Raw genomic sequence first — 15,428 nt, 5'->3', positions numbered from 1 at the left:
AAACGTAATAAATATCGCAAAATTCCGTTATCAAAAGAAAATTAATTCTATTCTCTTAAGATAAAAATAATTTGACTGAAAACTAGACATAATTTAAAACAATATACTTTATTTGGAAATACTAGGAAGTAAAACTTTTCTACTAAATTTAACATAAATAATTCTATAACGATGGAGAAGAGAATTCCTGCACGAACCGGAATGATGAATGTAAAGATAACTTTTGTCTTTTTTTTTTTTTTGGCGAAATTACCCTTGCTGTTGAATTTCTTTTGCAAGGACATATATAATTACTCCGGAAGTTAGGCGTTAATTAACGTTCCTTTTAAGTAGGAAAACCAAAAGGGACGCGTAACGTAACCTTGGCGGAATAAGGGTTCACATCACTGTCTTTCGAATATCATTAGCGTTGACAGATTCATTGGCTCAATTGGAACCCAATCGATCGAATTGCGCCAGGCAATTACACATTCATCTATTCATTAGAACGTACAAGGACGACTAGAGCTACGAATAGATGATCACGTAGCAAATCAATTTATGTCGATTAAATTATAATTACTTGACGAAGTTTCGAACTGTTCAATCGATCAGCGATGCGTTGTATTATCGTAGTTAAAACCACTCTTCAATTTCCTCGCCGATATATTAAATGGCGCTACAAGTTTAATTTAATTCGAAAGTTTCGCACAACCAGCGAAATATCCAGTTACTTATCAGATCTTAATTGAAAGAAACTGAAAAGAACTTTGTTTGCACTCTGTGCGGTACAGTATAATACAGAAACAGGTATTTAAAATGCGTTTTGTCCTTTGATTTAAGTGGCGTGAATGTTTGTGGAGCAAATTATTTACATGGCTATCTGTTAACTGTCTATGTGATAATACTTTATGTAAAAATTAATTTTATTTAATCGTTTGTTCTGTACTTTGTGATTTAGCTTTTTAATGAAATTACATTTAGCTATTCTTCCCTTTTATTCTTTTCTAGAAATATACGTAATTTAATTTTCATGAAATATAATATTTTAGGTAAATGTAGTATACTTGTGAAAGATGAAATGCATTTCTTTAAATCTATAATAACTAGAAATTCAGAAACGCAAAGCTTGAAAGTCAAAATTTTCCGGTATGTTAACGTGAAAAACAGGTAATCGTTCAATCTACAACAAGGTGCTGCTTGTATAATTTATACGTGTAATAATTAATACTTAGCGGTAACATATACTATACTCATACCTAATTTACTGTAGATACTAAATGTTGAAGAATATGAAATTCAAAATACTGATTTTGCTAACAGCCATAACGGTATATTTATCTAGTATGGAAAGTATACAATTTCATAGGTGTAAAACAATTTCTACAACCAAAAAGAAAATAAAAGAGCTGAGCAATTAGACAAATGAAACATCGAATCAAAGATAAAAGTAATAACGTATACTAATTTATATGTACGTTACAGTAATGCATAATAGTAAATGCAATCGTTTTAATAACACAATCTGTTTGCTTCAACATTGAATTCGATATTATGTCGGGTAGCGAAGCTCAAAGAAAACAAAATCCAAGAGAAAGAAACTGAAACGAATAACAGAACAATGTAATTAAAAAATCTAATATTTACTTAAAGAAAATAAAGCTGAAGAAAGGGGGAAACTATGATTAATAACGGAATAACATAATTAAAAAATTTAATATTTGAAAATAATTCTTGCTTTTAATTTTCTGTGTTAATATTTACGATATACCTTACCACGAGAGACATGATACGATAATCTCCATCAATTGTAAAAACTAACGAATTAATTATCTTACTATAAAAATGTAAAAGAAGAACAAATTTTTTAATCTTATTCAGATTTTAATATTATTGTAATAACAGACATCGCCGCTCAAGCAAATAAGAATTACTTCTAAAAATTAATATACGAAACATGTATTAAGTAAGTATACAGTATGTGTTAGTATGTGTACAGAAAAATAAAAAAAAAGCTATACATACAAACGTATGCTCATAAATGCCTGTTAAAGAATTATAGAAAAAATACTATGTAGCTTATTCTTAGAAATAAGATAAAAAGTAAAATCTGTCATATTTTGAATTCTTTGTTGATTTCCTTTCATTTCAACGCACTGATTATAAACTTCTTATTGCATTCTTAAGGCTTATCAATTTTTAATAAACTTTATAATAACCTCCGATATTCTATCTTTCAAAGTTTTCCACGAATAAAAATTCAATACCGTGATATTCAGTAATCTCGGTACGCGAAGAATGCATGTTCTACGACCTGGCCATCGTCGAGAATTATCGCTTCTTTAACCATTATATTGAACCAGAAAAACCAGTCTGTTGTTATTTCATATTTTTACTGTAACTTTCTAATAAAACATTTACAAGCCTACATTTATATAACATTTTCTCCATATTTTTATTCGTAAAACACACTTGCACTGTTTGTCAAGCGACACGCTATATAATATGCTGTTTCACAATAGCAATAATTTCGAAGGAATACATTAAACAATGCTACGAAGTATGAGCATTAATTACAAAAGATTAAAAAAAGATGAGTTAAGACGTAAATGATTTGAAGTGAAATTCCATTGAATTTAATAAGAAAAGATTATAGAGATAATTTTATTTTCCAAATCAGATCGAAAACAAGTATATCATAAATCATGCTCGGTAAAACAAAATGAGGTTTATAAAGCTGAAAAAATGAACATGTTATAAAAATTGCAAATCAAAGCAACATGAAAATATTGCTTCTAGAACAATTTGTAGATTTGATAGCAGTACGTTGCAAGTATAATACAAGTATATATACAAGTATAAATATATGAAACGTCAGAGATTTGTTCTTTTAGCTGTCCTCCTGTTTTAAAACATTCTGTATACCTGCGTATATAGAAACGTAGGTAGTACCTAACGTAGTTATACGAACTGGACAACCTTGCCCACGAAGTATCATTTTCACGAATACCAACGTATCCATATGCTTACAGGCTACATATTGGTGCACAAAATAAAGGGAGTAAGGAAGAAGTATACCGCGATCGCGTGATATTTTGCGCGAACATACGCGCTACTAACCACCGATAAGTAATTAAAGCTTTAGAATCGCGCTTTTCACTTCACTTTTTAAATGTAAATTTTACTAGAACGATATTTTAATTTATCTACGATGCAAATTTTATTACGCGAGAAACTTAATTACTTGCGTAAAAAATGACGATGATGATGTCTGAAAAAGAAATCTACTATAAAATTTAATAAGAAAAGTTCGCCGCTCGACTTTTTAAATCTTACTTTTACGGAAACAATATTTTAAATCTATTACGTTGTCCGAAAAGTTTCTTTCGTTTTATAAGGAAATAATAGACTCATAATGTCTTTTGTTTTATATTAGTTTATTGAATTATGCACGAACATGATAATAGAAATATAACGAAATGGATCATATCTAATTCAATAAAATAATATAAAACAGAAATTGTTGTTCATCTATTATCACCTTAAGAAACGAAAGAAACTTTTTGGACAACCTGATATAATGCTAATAAATGCTAGATGAGAGCTTTTATTCCCAAGTAATAAACGACGATAATAATCGTTCTGATGTTTGAAAAAGAATAGAATATTGGGATCAATTCGAAAGAATTATTATACTTTGCGTGAGAGTAAAATAGGAAAAGTAAAGTCTATATAAATGAACTTTGTTTCATTGTATCATACGTGAAACCGTAAGCTTAAAATGTCATTCAAAAAGTCTATGTAAACGAACCTTTTTACGATTTCGTACATGATACAATGAAACGAAGTGCGAGTCGATCAAAGTTTATACATTTTACAAACGAGCAATTGAAGGTATTGATCTTTTTGCTACGTATAAACTTGGTTATCGAACGATGACCTACAATTGATATCTGTAGAACGATAAATCGAATCGTACAATTACACGCATGTACAGCAGATGTTCCATTAGAATCAATTTCCTCAAAAACAAAGCTTCCTTCCATACGATCAAGCTGTTTTATTGTTTCATAATCTTATCTTATTTTTGTATAAAGTATAACTACAGAAAATTAATATGATATACGTTGTACCCGTCTTTATTATAATAAAAGTTATCACTTTTGTCGCTAAATTATTAGAAGAATATTACAAATTTTTCCACAGCTGTTTCTAAGGTTCGATTGTAAATAAGGTCAAACTTTTTTATTATAAACAGATCTTGCAGTACACGCGAATAGAGAGTCAAACTCAACTCCATGTAAGTACAGTTCGAGCGATATGTGGTTTGAATGCGCAACGAACGACAGCCTGAATATATAACGAGTGAATTAATAATCATGAATACACTTTAATTATATTTCAAAAAGTGACTCATTCGATATACAACGACGAATATAGTAAGAGGCCGACCTACGCATCGAGAGTGTAGTCTTGCTATTAAAATACAACCGCAACTGTTATCTGAATGCTCAGCGTGTTAACAACTAATAATTTCCAGCATATTTCGCTCTCAATTAAAAGCTTGTCCACTTTATCTGAAACGTGTACAATTGCCCGACACTGATTACTATGTATCTCAGTTTCTCATTATCCGTTCATTTTTGCCAGACCGATGCCTTTCAGTTGAATGATCATTTTTCAACCTCGCTCATTTAAATAATTCTGTAACTGAATGACTATTTTGGACACTTCTTAGAAGAGAAAGTTCTTTACAGGATATTTTTGAAACTGTTAAGTCCCGTTTGCATTAATCAGGTTGTTCAAATTCTATAAACATTGAATTCTTAGTGGCTTCGAATCATACAAATCGATTCAAAGTCGTTTCATTTTAAGTATTTAACTAATTTAATTGCAAGTGGACTACCCAGTAAACGAGCACAAAATTACAGGTAACATTATATTCTCCAGCGACTGTTGTTCGTTTTGAACAGATTTCAGTGTCATTTGAAACTTGAAAGTTTATTTCAAGCCATATGTACCTGGAAAGGTAATTTCACATTGCTTCGATTCGGCAACTATATAATATAACCGAAACTATAATCCAGTTATTTGACTTCGAGTCGCTTGAACTGAAGCGACTGTTCCTTGCCACGAAATACGTTTTAAATGGTATAAATAATAATATATTATTTAGTACATGTATTAATACACATATAAGTAAAACAACGAAAAAATTTCGAAATTTTTAAAAATTTACAAAGACTATGACATTTCATAGAATAGACAGATGCATATACGCAATATGTGTAGTGTCAAGTACCTCAGCTTGTGTGAACAGGAACCTGAAGTCTGTAAGAAGTGAACTATATACCTCAATTCAAATAGTTTCATCAACTTAAAAAGTATATTAAATGCGAAACGTGATAGAAAGATTCTGAAAGCTGTAAGAAAATGAGGAAATGTGATGATAATTAGATTCATGAAAATGTAACGCGTCTTCTTTTCATTTTTTTCAGATAATGATTCTTTGTTTAAAAAATAAAAATGAAAGAAATACCTGCTGACAAGTAGAGCGAGATTAAAATATATACCACGATTATACTTTCCCAATTCCTCAAAACGTACATAGTATTAGTTACTAATAGATAGTACTTATTTATTAGATAATACTCGTAGATGCATAGACAAACTGCATTTTATAATATTTTTTAAGTATATCAATTCCATTTACCATATTAGTTTACGAAGAATATAAATTATCTATCTAACAATAAGCATACATATCTAAAGAATGTCTGCCTAATATCAATCACTAGCAACATCATCAGGAAGATGCGTAAATTGCAAAGGATATAAGATTTCGAGTAATATCGTAGATTGAGTAATGTAGAATAAGGCTAGGTTGCCAACTGTATTTTACTCTAAATTGCTTTCTGAAGAAATCAAGAATACGAATTCTGCAATCTTGTATCCCATCTCATAACTTCCTATAGGATGTCATAGCGTTCGCCACATATCCACGATAGAACAACCGCCACGCCGCGCTTGGTCTGGATGCGCAATCGAATTTGCGAGCTTCGGCTGGTAATCGTCGAACATACATAGTCAGCGCAGACAATGTGGACAGTCCGCAAAACCGCACTCTAAAAGCCTGCACCCACTTTGTTCGCGGAAAATCCGGCACAACGTATTGTCGTTTGAAAAATGGAATTTTCGTGCTGTGCCGTTTATATGTATGTATGTGTCTGCATTTAAATGTAATTTAAAATTGCTCGTATCTTCTATGCCTTGGATATATGCGAAATAGTTTATTTATTTATTTATTAGTTGATGTAAACCAGATACATGTACGAAATATGTCTTATTTCCTTTGAATATTATTATTTTCCAATGTTCCTATGGAATATAAACATCTGAATATTAAAGACAATACTAATATACTTATTAAGTTAAAAACATCTTTGTGGTAACTTCTGTAATTTTAATCGTTTTAAAAAATAATTTGAAGTTTAGTTAAGTAAATAATTTCTGATTAAACAGTAGATATTGAAATATTAATTTTAAATATACAAATCGCCTTCTATCTTTTTCAATAATAAATTAACGATTTTCATTTAAAACTGAGCGAGCTGAATGAGTATAACATTTCGAACTACTTCCTGGATATAAATGTGAATATATGAGTAATAGTAATGAATCATTCTTCACAGTCTTTTCTTTTGAATAAAATTTAATCTGAATATAATCTGTTATATTCTCTCTTGTATATTCTATATCTCCTATATTCTATAATAAAAAAAATTAAGCATTAAATTCCAGAAACATTATTAATTTTCTAAAAGTAAAATTTATAACAACGGTTGACATGTTTCATGTGAAGTACGAGGCGAGATATAAAATATTATTTTATAATTATTTCATTTATTTCTATATCTGTTAACACTCTATCGACGAGATGCTCTTATCATAAAGAATAATATGTTATCAAGGATATTTTTAGAAAATTGAAAGAAAGATCCATCGTTTTCTTTGAATCGTATTTTATAAAAATTAATTGCGATCTCACTCCTCGTAAATAATATAAGAATTGCTTAGGAAATTAATTGGCGTACCTCCATCGTTAAAATGTTAAGGTGTTTTACGAACTTTCTGAAAAGTATTTGTTTCTGAATTTTGTTCGTATGTTAGTACAGATTAGTTAGTATAAGTAATTACACTTGTGTTAATATTTCTACATATAATATAATTATATCGGATGGTATGTAGCAAATACATCAACTGTTATCTGACATCTAATATTTATAATTAACAATTGTATTTTTATTCTATTGAAACACACGCAAAAACACAATTTAAGTACCATTAAATGCGAATAGAAATTCGTTAGTCTAGAATTTGCCTTTGTTTTTAATTCTGCATTTAAAATACAAACGTAGAAATCGACACTTTCCAACTATAATACGATTCTTTTAATTATATCAGGAAACTTTTGACCAACGTATAAATTATAAAGGCTAGAGCGGCTTAAAAATAACGCGTCACGAAGCGAGTGCTCTCGTTCTTGCCGCTTGAAAAAGTTTCACCGAGTGAAACCTTCTGACGCCTCTTTGCCTTCCTGTTCGAGCATCGACGACCTCATTAGATCAATTTGCCAACATTTTGCACCCACAAACCGGCCTTTATTATATCGCGGATAAATTGACGGTGTGGGTCGTGATGAATAAACAGGAAATTAGAAACGTATTCTCGCGGATTCGCGCTTTGACCATTCCATTAACTACCATTGGAGAATTACGCCCCAAAATTAGTTCCATAGAACGGACAATAATTGATTTCAAATGGATAGAAATATATTTCAATGAACAAGCAACCACGCTTTCAGATAATTTCAGTAAGCGAATTTGAGTATCGAGTACCTAATAAATATTTCTATAATTATGTGTTAATCTCATGAATGTTTCATTTATAAAGGATGCCATACATGGACCTGTGTGATTTGTATGGGAACAGGTATTTTTGAAAAAGATAAACACGTATAAATTGAAACTTAATTGATTACATATATTTAACAGAAGCTACAAGAAAATGGAATTTAAAAAATAACTACATATTGTGTTAGCAAAATTACACTGTATATTGATAAAAGTAATATAGTTTTTTGCGATTTATAGAAAACACAGGTAACTGACAGTTGTGTTCGAAGAAACGTTTTTCGATTGTGCGTATTCACAATCGTAACAAAATCGATTGAATAATTTATAACTTTCAAAAAAGCACTAATGATATAGAAAATGAATTAATAAACGAAAAAATATGTTTAACCAACTGGCACCTAATTAACAATATCTACACTAAACAAACTAAATGAAATTTTGCGAAATAAAGAATTTACTCGGTAAACTCCACATTTAAGAAAGATACCACGAACTAGTATAATAATAAATGCTTAAATCATGTGATAAATAATATCTTTCAAGATTTGTTACCTTAAAGTTAGCAATAAAAAAGAGTTGTATAACTTTAATTCTATAAGGATGTTAATAATTCCCAAACAATTATACTCAATCCAATATAATGTTGGAAAGATCTACGTCTATATTTACGCAATATAAATCTTTCTACATGTGCTACCTTCTATTCGTCATATTTCAACTACGACATACGTATGTATATCTCAATAACTAGACGTAAATATATCTCTTCGATTGACAAGCGTGAGTAATAACCTAACAATCATTACTCCATAAAATGTGTCTGTCCTATATAAATTGCAGTAAAAAGAACAATTTTAAGTGTCATTAAATTATTTCTTTCTGCATACCATAAAGATTCAAGCTCATGAGCCTTATTATGATGCCTTAAAATAAAACTTCAAGAGTATTTTCTTTTCTTTTTACTTAAATATGAAAGCTATGCTGAAATAAATTTGTAGATCATTTATACAATCGATTCAGTGAAATAAATTTATGGATTATTTATACGATAATATAACGCAACAGTACTCCAAAAATCATTGAACAAACCGATCTTCAAAAATTGTTCTAGTATTCTTAAAGGGAGATATAAGTTCTTGGATTTCCTGGTACAATACATCTACATTCATTAGGTACATTGCATACAGATAACTGTCTAGAAGTTCTCGCAATTGCGTAAAAGGATCTTGCAATCTCTCGATAATTCAGATTTGAGTCGCTTTTCCATTTGAATATTGTAAAATCCGGTGCCATGAAACGATTTCCAAAAATTTCTCCTAGCAATTACATCGTGAGTCTGGCTGCATGAGTAGTTGCCCCATCTCGTTACCACCGAGTCTCAGATACACTGTAGTGAACTCCTTGAAAGTCGAAGTTAGCGAGAACGTCTTCGAATGGATGTTCCAGGTTCTTCATGAACGCTCTCCTGGGAACGTTCAATATTTTCCTCCATACGTACTGAACGTGGTCACCGACAGAACCCTGTTGATGGAAACGCTGCACCAAATGACGTATCGCTAGTTTTGTCGGTTTTATCGTTAAAATAACAAGTATATGCTCTCTGCGTTCGAATAATGGAGCACTCGTTTCGAAAATAAAATTCAATTATCTTTGCTCGTTGCCCCGTTGTAGATTTTTCCATTATAAATTTCCAAAAAAAAAAAAAACAGATTTAAAAAATCGGGAAGGAAAATCTAAAAATACACCTACAATAAAAAGAAGGTTATGCACTTTTCAGATGGGAAAGCGATTTATGGACCACTCTGTAGAAACGGCAAATGTATCGACGAAGCGCCATTTGATAGCTCTTGACAAATATTTAAACGATAATGGTGCAATTACGTACGAAACAGCGTATCGTAAATTTGAGAGATTTAAGGTTATCTGGCCGTAGCGAACCCTTTTGACAAAATGAGGTCTCTGCTCGTTCTAATTTCGTCTTAAATTTTATCTACGTTAAGTACGTTGCAGAGCCGTCGTTATATTCGAAGAGAAAAAGAATATCGGTCTTGTTCTCAAGCGTGTTCATTAGTATTCCGGACGATACATTTCTAGTGGTCGGCAGCGAGACAAGTAAAATGGGTTCCCCAATCATAATTTCATTCCAAATGCAAATACCTGGTCTGTTCTTAAAAGCATGTCATGACAAAAAAGTACACCTACTACTGTGGGATTTAAGGCGTCGAAATATGCTAACCCTCCTACTCGTTCGTTTAATTGCCCTCAGGTTAAGTAAATCGCGTTCCGCACGAATGAAAAATAATTGGGAAACGCGAGACACGACCAATGTTATATACCAACGTACCGATAGAAAATAACGAGAGGCTGTTATATGTAATTTTGACCATTTTTAGACGATTTTATCTCGCGTACAACCAGTTTTCACACTCCAAAAATCGAAAAAACCAGTTTCCCGTCGACCTTACTGCCAAATGCAACTTTCAAATTGTTTTGTAAAAGTGCATGGATATCCCCGCAGTATGGCGATGTTAAAGCAGAACTGTACATTCCATTTTTTTTTCCCACCTCTTTTCGGTTACACATTTTCATTGCAGAAATAATACGTTTTTCTACTAAATTCTAGAATCTCTAATACTTAAGTATTCTAGTATTTTGGTGCTCAAGTAATTAATTTAAAGCTCAAGTATTCCACACGTAAGTAAAGATATTTTGTATGTTATAGTTTCAATGCCACGTTAAAAAATTTCTTAAACATTTAATTAATTGTTTAACAAAATTAAACCATTAAAATAGATTATTAACGACTAAATCGATCATGTATTGAGTTTTATAATTTGCTGGAAAGGATTTGCTCGTTTTAAAAATTATAATAATTTTAATACCTCATTAAAATTTGTTGTCTTTTATGAAGAACTTAATCGTCCATTTTTAAAGGAAATAATCGCGTGAAAATATGTTAATCTGAATAGTTTTCAAGAATTTCATATTCCAACAAGCATTTTAAACATTTTAAATAATTATTACTTTTTTAGAATGTATCATATGGCAGAACCGCGACATTCTTTCATCAAACAATTTTTCTCTAAAAAATGTCAACCAACGACATTTAACGAAATTAATTAAAACACGTGAACACAGTCGATATTTTGCGTCCTTCGCAAAATCGCCTAGGGATTACCAATTCAATCTGGGCCAAATATCAGTCTCTTTTATTAACATAAAGTAATCACCTACACGCGCAAATGAACGTTATTGCGCATGCCGAGCGACCTAAAACGAAGAATCTACGCTTCAACCCATCATTTCGCGACTGGACTATGAATGAGTCTGTTCACGCTCTCACAAAGCTACGCGAAGGTAAAGGCATCGTCGCTATAAATGCATATGCTACTTTACGTTACCGTACAGAAAGCGTAGCTAAGAGCTTAGTAAAGTAAATGCCTGCTAGTAAAAGTTCATTCTTTATAAAGATTCGAAAAGGATATTAATCTTCTCGTCTTTATGCGATCGTATCATTAACTCTTTTATCGTAAGAAGGACTAATAAATGAGTAATATACTTGATTATTTGATAATTAACCAAGATGAAAAAAAGATTAATAAACGTTGGAATAGAATTTTCAAGATAAATATAAAAATACAATTAATTGGACAGCTTTCTAAAATAGGCTTATATTAGCTATGTATAGGGAGTGTGAATTTGAATGAAAAACAGTAGTTTTGTATTATTAGGAACTATGAATCTTTCATAATTTTCAACGAATATGGTTTCAGGATTTGTAAATCATATATGTCTATTGAAGATAATAAAGTACTCCGTGATTTTAATTTGCAATGAAGATAGGAAATATGTAAAATATGAAAATTTATTGTTGTACAAATATACTAAAATATTGCAACGAATACGTAACGTATGCAATAAATAGTTTCGTATATTGAGAAAACGATATGATAAATATTTTGTCTATATTAGTAACAATTAATCAATAAGTATTGTCAGTTAAAGTTATTTTATACTAACTCGATATATATTCATAGTAGATATCTAAATTTATTTCTCTTGAAGTATATTTCCACGATTTTTAAATTTCATTAATTCGTAACAGAGTTCTTTGAAGTTGGATTTCTCTTCAAAATCGTATTTTACTCCGACATAATTTCTCCAACATCTTTAGCTCATCGTTAGATTTCTCTCGATATGTTTGTATGTGACCTTGCACTTAGAGTTTGTTCAAAGTTCTAATAAACAATATTGAATTAGATTTAATAAAAACAAATATGATAAACATATATGTGAAAAATAATAACATAATGTTAGTGAACTACTAAATAACAGATAATATAATCTTGCATAATTCCCTAAGAGACATGTACAACACGTACGAAATATGCAACATTTGCAAAATAAAAAATATACGATTAAAGTCTTCTAAAAGGAAAACAAATCACTATACAAGTTCCACTTCATTGACAATTTTTTATAAAAATTGTAGTCTTGCAATGAACAAGGGAACATTTTAAAACTAACGAAATTGACTAATGAAATAAAAACCATTATGTCTTAATCAATATTTTAAAAGGTTTCCGAATAGGTTTAGTTTCGTTAAACCCTTTTATAAGACAGTATAGGTATCAGAAATAATTAAAGAAGTATTATTGTTATAAAGAAGAATAATTGTCAAAGTAAAATCGAGATTCGTTATCGTTTAAATAATTACAAGCAACACTCTGGGCAATGGAACCTCGCTTTTGCTTAATGCATGCATTTTCACGCACGTCAACATAAATAGCGAAACGATAATTATTACGCAACGCACCGATTAGGAGCGCGCGTCAGGGACATGCCGCTAGTTCACGACTTTTGATCTGTCAAGATCAAAGCTCGCAGTTATGCGTTGAAATATTAAACAAAATGACAACTATTAACTGTCGCAAGAACACTTACCCAGTGTCCCCGATGTAATCCAACATGCGTATCTTCAGCATCTCAGGGCGAGTCGCACACGAAGCAATTCCAAGGAAAATCGAATGGAAGTTGCGGCGTGAAGCAGCTCGTGGGAATCGCGAAATTCCCGGTCGTCGAGGAACGTGGACCGTGGAACGACCGGAAGGTGGCCGATATCGACAGAGTCTAACACGAAGAATCAAACGGTACCACGTCCCCGAAGCCTCGAATCGAACACGCGTGTAAATACGTGATGCTCGATACGCTCGGCACGTGTGTATGCACTCAGGATCTTTCAATTGCGTTATCGAACACTTAGATTCGACGGCAACCAGTTCGAAAAGTTCGGAAAAATCCTTTGCAGATTAACAGACGTCCAAAGTAAATCTTTCTCGTTTGCTCTCTTTCTTGATTCCTTCAAATATGTACCGAAGAACACGCAAAATGTTTATTTCATTTGCTTGATTGATTTTGAATACGATTGAATCGTAATGTCGAACGTCGTAAGAGAAGCAAATGCGTGTTCTTACGAGTGGCGTTTAATTAGACAGCGTTCTGTTCGATCAGGCCAATCGTCCTTTCGAAAATCGGCAACGTACGATTTCCGCGTTTCTCGTAGCTTCTGTCGGCCTCGTGTGTGACGCTCGGCATTCGGTCGACAATCCCCTCGAGTGTTTAATCAGAGCCCTGTGTCGGATAGCAGAAAAAAGCGAACTGAGTCAGAGCGTTTCCGCTAGCCATTTGTGGCAACGAGTCGCACGATATATATCCTCATGTTCAAACGTCGTCGTGAAACTTTGATGAAGTTGCAGCATCTTTTACGGAAACGACAATCCAGTACAAGATTCATTTCGCTTGGTAGTCGATCTCTCGTTCGACGCTCGCTCGTTCCACGTCGTTCGTCGCGCTCGGACAGCACGATGAGGTTAAATCTTCCAGAAAGAACTTGTAATTTACTTTAAAGCGTAGATAAAAGCGTGCGCATCGAGAACGTTTCGCCGGCATTATCGGAAACCGGAGGCAACCTCGCCGTGCGTAATCGGTTCGCGAGCGAGAAGAGGGAGCAAGGAAAATCTGTACGTACAACTTCGAACCCCGGCGAGATGTCTATTGCAACATTTACATTTAACGAATGATCCACTTAAAGGAGTCGATCGGACGGCTGTGATTTATGCGGGAATATTCCGAACAGAATCTCAGCCTCGAGACATTTCAATTACGTTATCGCGCCACGCAGAAACGGATACCTGACCAAAGAAATTCTCGCGCTTTCGACAATTTTCTCTTGCCTCTTCGGTCACTCGGTATTTATCGGTTAACGAACGATCCTCACGAACGGTTCGAACGACAAAAAGGAACACTCTCGGGCTTCATCTTTCGGACGTTTCAATTATATTATCAACAACGTCCGAGGCTATACATCTCCGGTGGATATAAATTTCCATGCACGATATCCTTGCACCTTAATTATTCGTTGAAATTTAATTCATACGCATAATAACCGAACGTTGAATATCGAAGCACGAACCGTCGAATCGAAAGTGACTCGTTTACACGATGAGTTATTAAAAGCGAGCGTCGAACGTGTGGCGATTAAATTATTATTTTTTGAGATGACGATAATTTATTCTGCCATGATTTATTTATCTGTTGCGCGATGCATCCGACGCGCACGACCGGATTAACGTCATTTTATCTACAAAAACATCCGTTGAATTTTCGATGTGTCTAACAATGCAGACTTTAACTTTGAGATCATTCCTTTTTGTAGTGTAGGTGTATTTTATCGTGTAGTGTCTATGTCATATTGTTCTTGTCAATAATTTTAGAAAATACGGGACGCTACTAGCGACTGTGTCGGATTATATCTCCATTCTGTAAGAGAAGTTAGAAAAATGTCGTAGAGGAAAAGTTTGCCCTGTTTAACAAGCCCTATCATCCTGTCGCGTGATGTTTCTTACAAGTTCATCGGTGAACAAGACAAGACCATTAAATACTGAATTCACGAGATATTTTATTTTTATCCGTTTCAACGTAATAATATAAAGAAGTAAATGAAAAAGTTTCTCTATATTTTCCATTACATTGTTTAATTATCTTCACAGCAGACACATTCAACGATTAGAATGTTAGAATATTAACGTGAAATCAACAATTGTTATCGTGTTTTCTTCGTAACTATTGCAAAAGTATTTAAATACTTGGTTATCTTTGAATACAAATTTAATTATAAAATTATAAATAGAAAATTTATCCAAGACAATTTTGTCCTTTGTTGGAACTTATATTCTGATACGATAAAATTTACATGGCTACTTTTAATATGCAATAGAAGAATTGGAATTTGTAATTGTCAGACCGTATCGAATAGTATGATTATTTAAAGAATTCATTATCCTTTGTTCGTATGGTTATCATTCTATAAATAAAATATAGAGAGACTATCACGATTATACGATATAATTCTAACAATAACATTTACGATCATATACAACACTGTCGCGTCTTTCATTTCAATCCACTACCATTTATATTCCATATGATATACATACATATATATATACAGGATGGTTGGTAACTGGTGGTACA

The 15,428-nt window shown here is 32.3% G+C and overlaps 1 protein-coding gene across 2 annotated transcripts in view; it reads right to left on the bottom strand.

Annotated features, from left to right (window-relative positions):
• The window catches only part of LOC126864407 (rap1 GTPase-activating protein 1), a 251,388-nt gene that overhangs the window by 197,522 nt on the left and 38,438 nt on the right, over positions 1–15,428 (bottom strand). The window contains exon 1 of one of the 2 annotated variants that reach the window (XM_050615722.1): positions 12,840–13,295. The exons of the other annotated variant lie outside the window; for it this stretch is intronic. Coding sequence (XP_050471679.1) covers positions 12,840–12,880 — 41 coding nt within the window. The 5' untranslated portion in view covers positions 12,881–13,295. Of the gene's footprint in view, positions 1–12,839; positions 13,296–15,428 lie in introns of those variants that run through there. 2 annotated transcript variants of the gene reach the window in all.

This window comes from Bombus huntii, chromosome 4 (genome assembly GCF_024542735.1).
Source record: "Bombus huntii isolate Logan2020A chromosome 4, iyBomHunt1.1, whole genome shotgun sequence".
In the NCBI taxonomy this organism is placed as follows: domain Eukaryota; kingdom Metazoa; phylum Arthropoda; class Insecta; order Hymenoptera; family Apidae; genus Bombus; species Bombus huntii.
The sequence above is the reverse complement of the archived record's forward strand: the minus strand, read 5'-3'. Positions and strand labels throughout refer to the sequence as shown.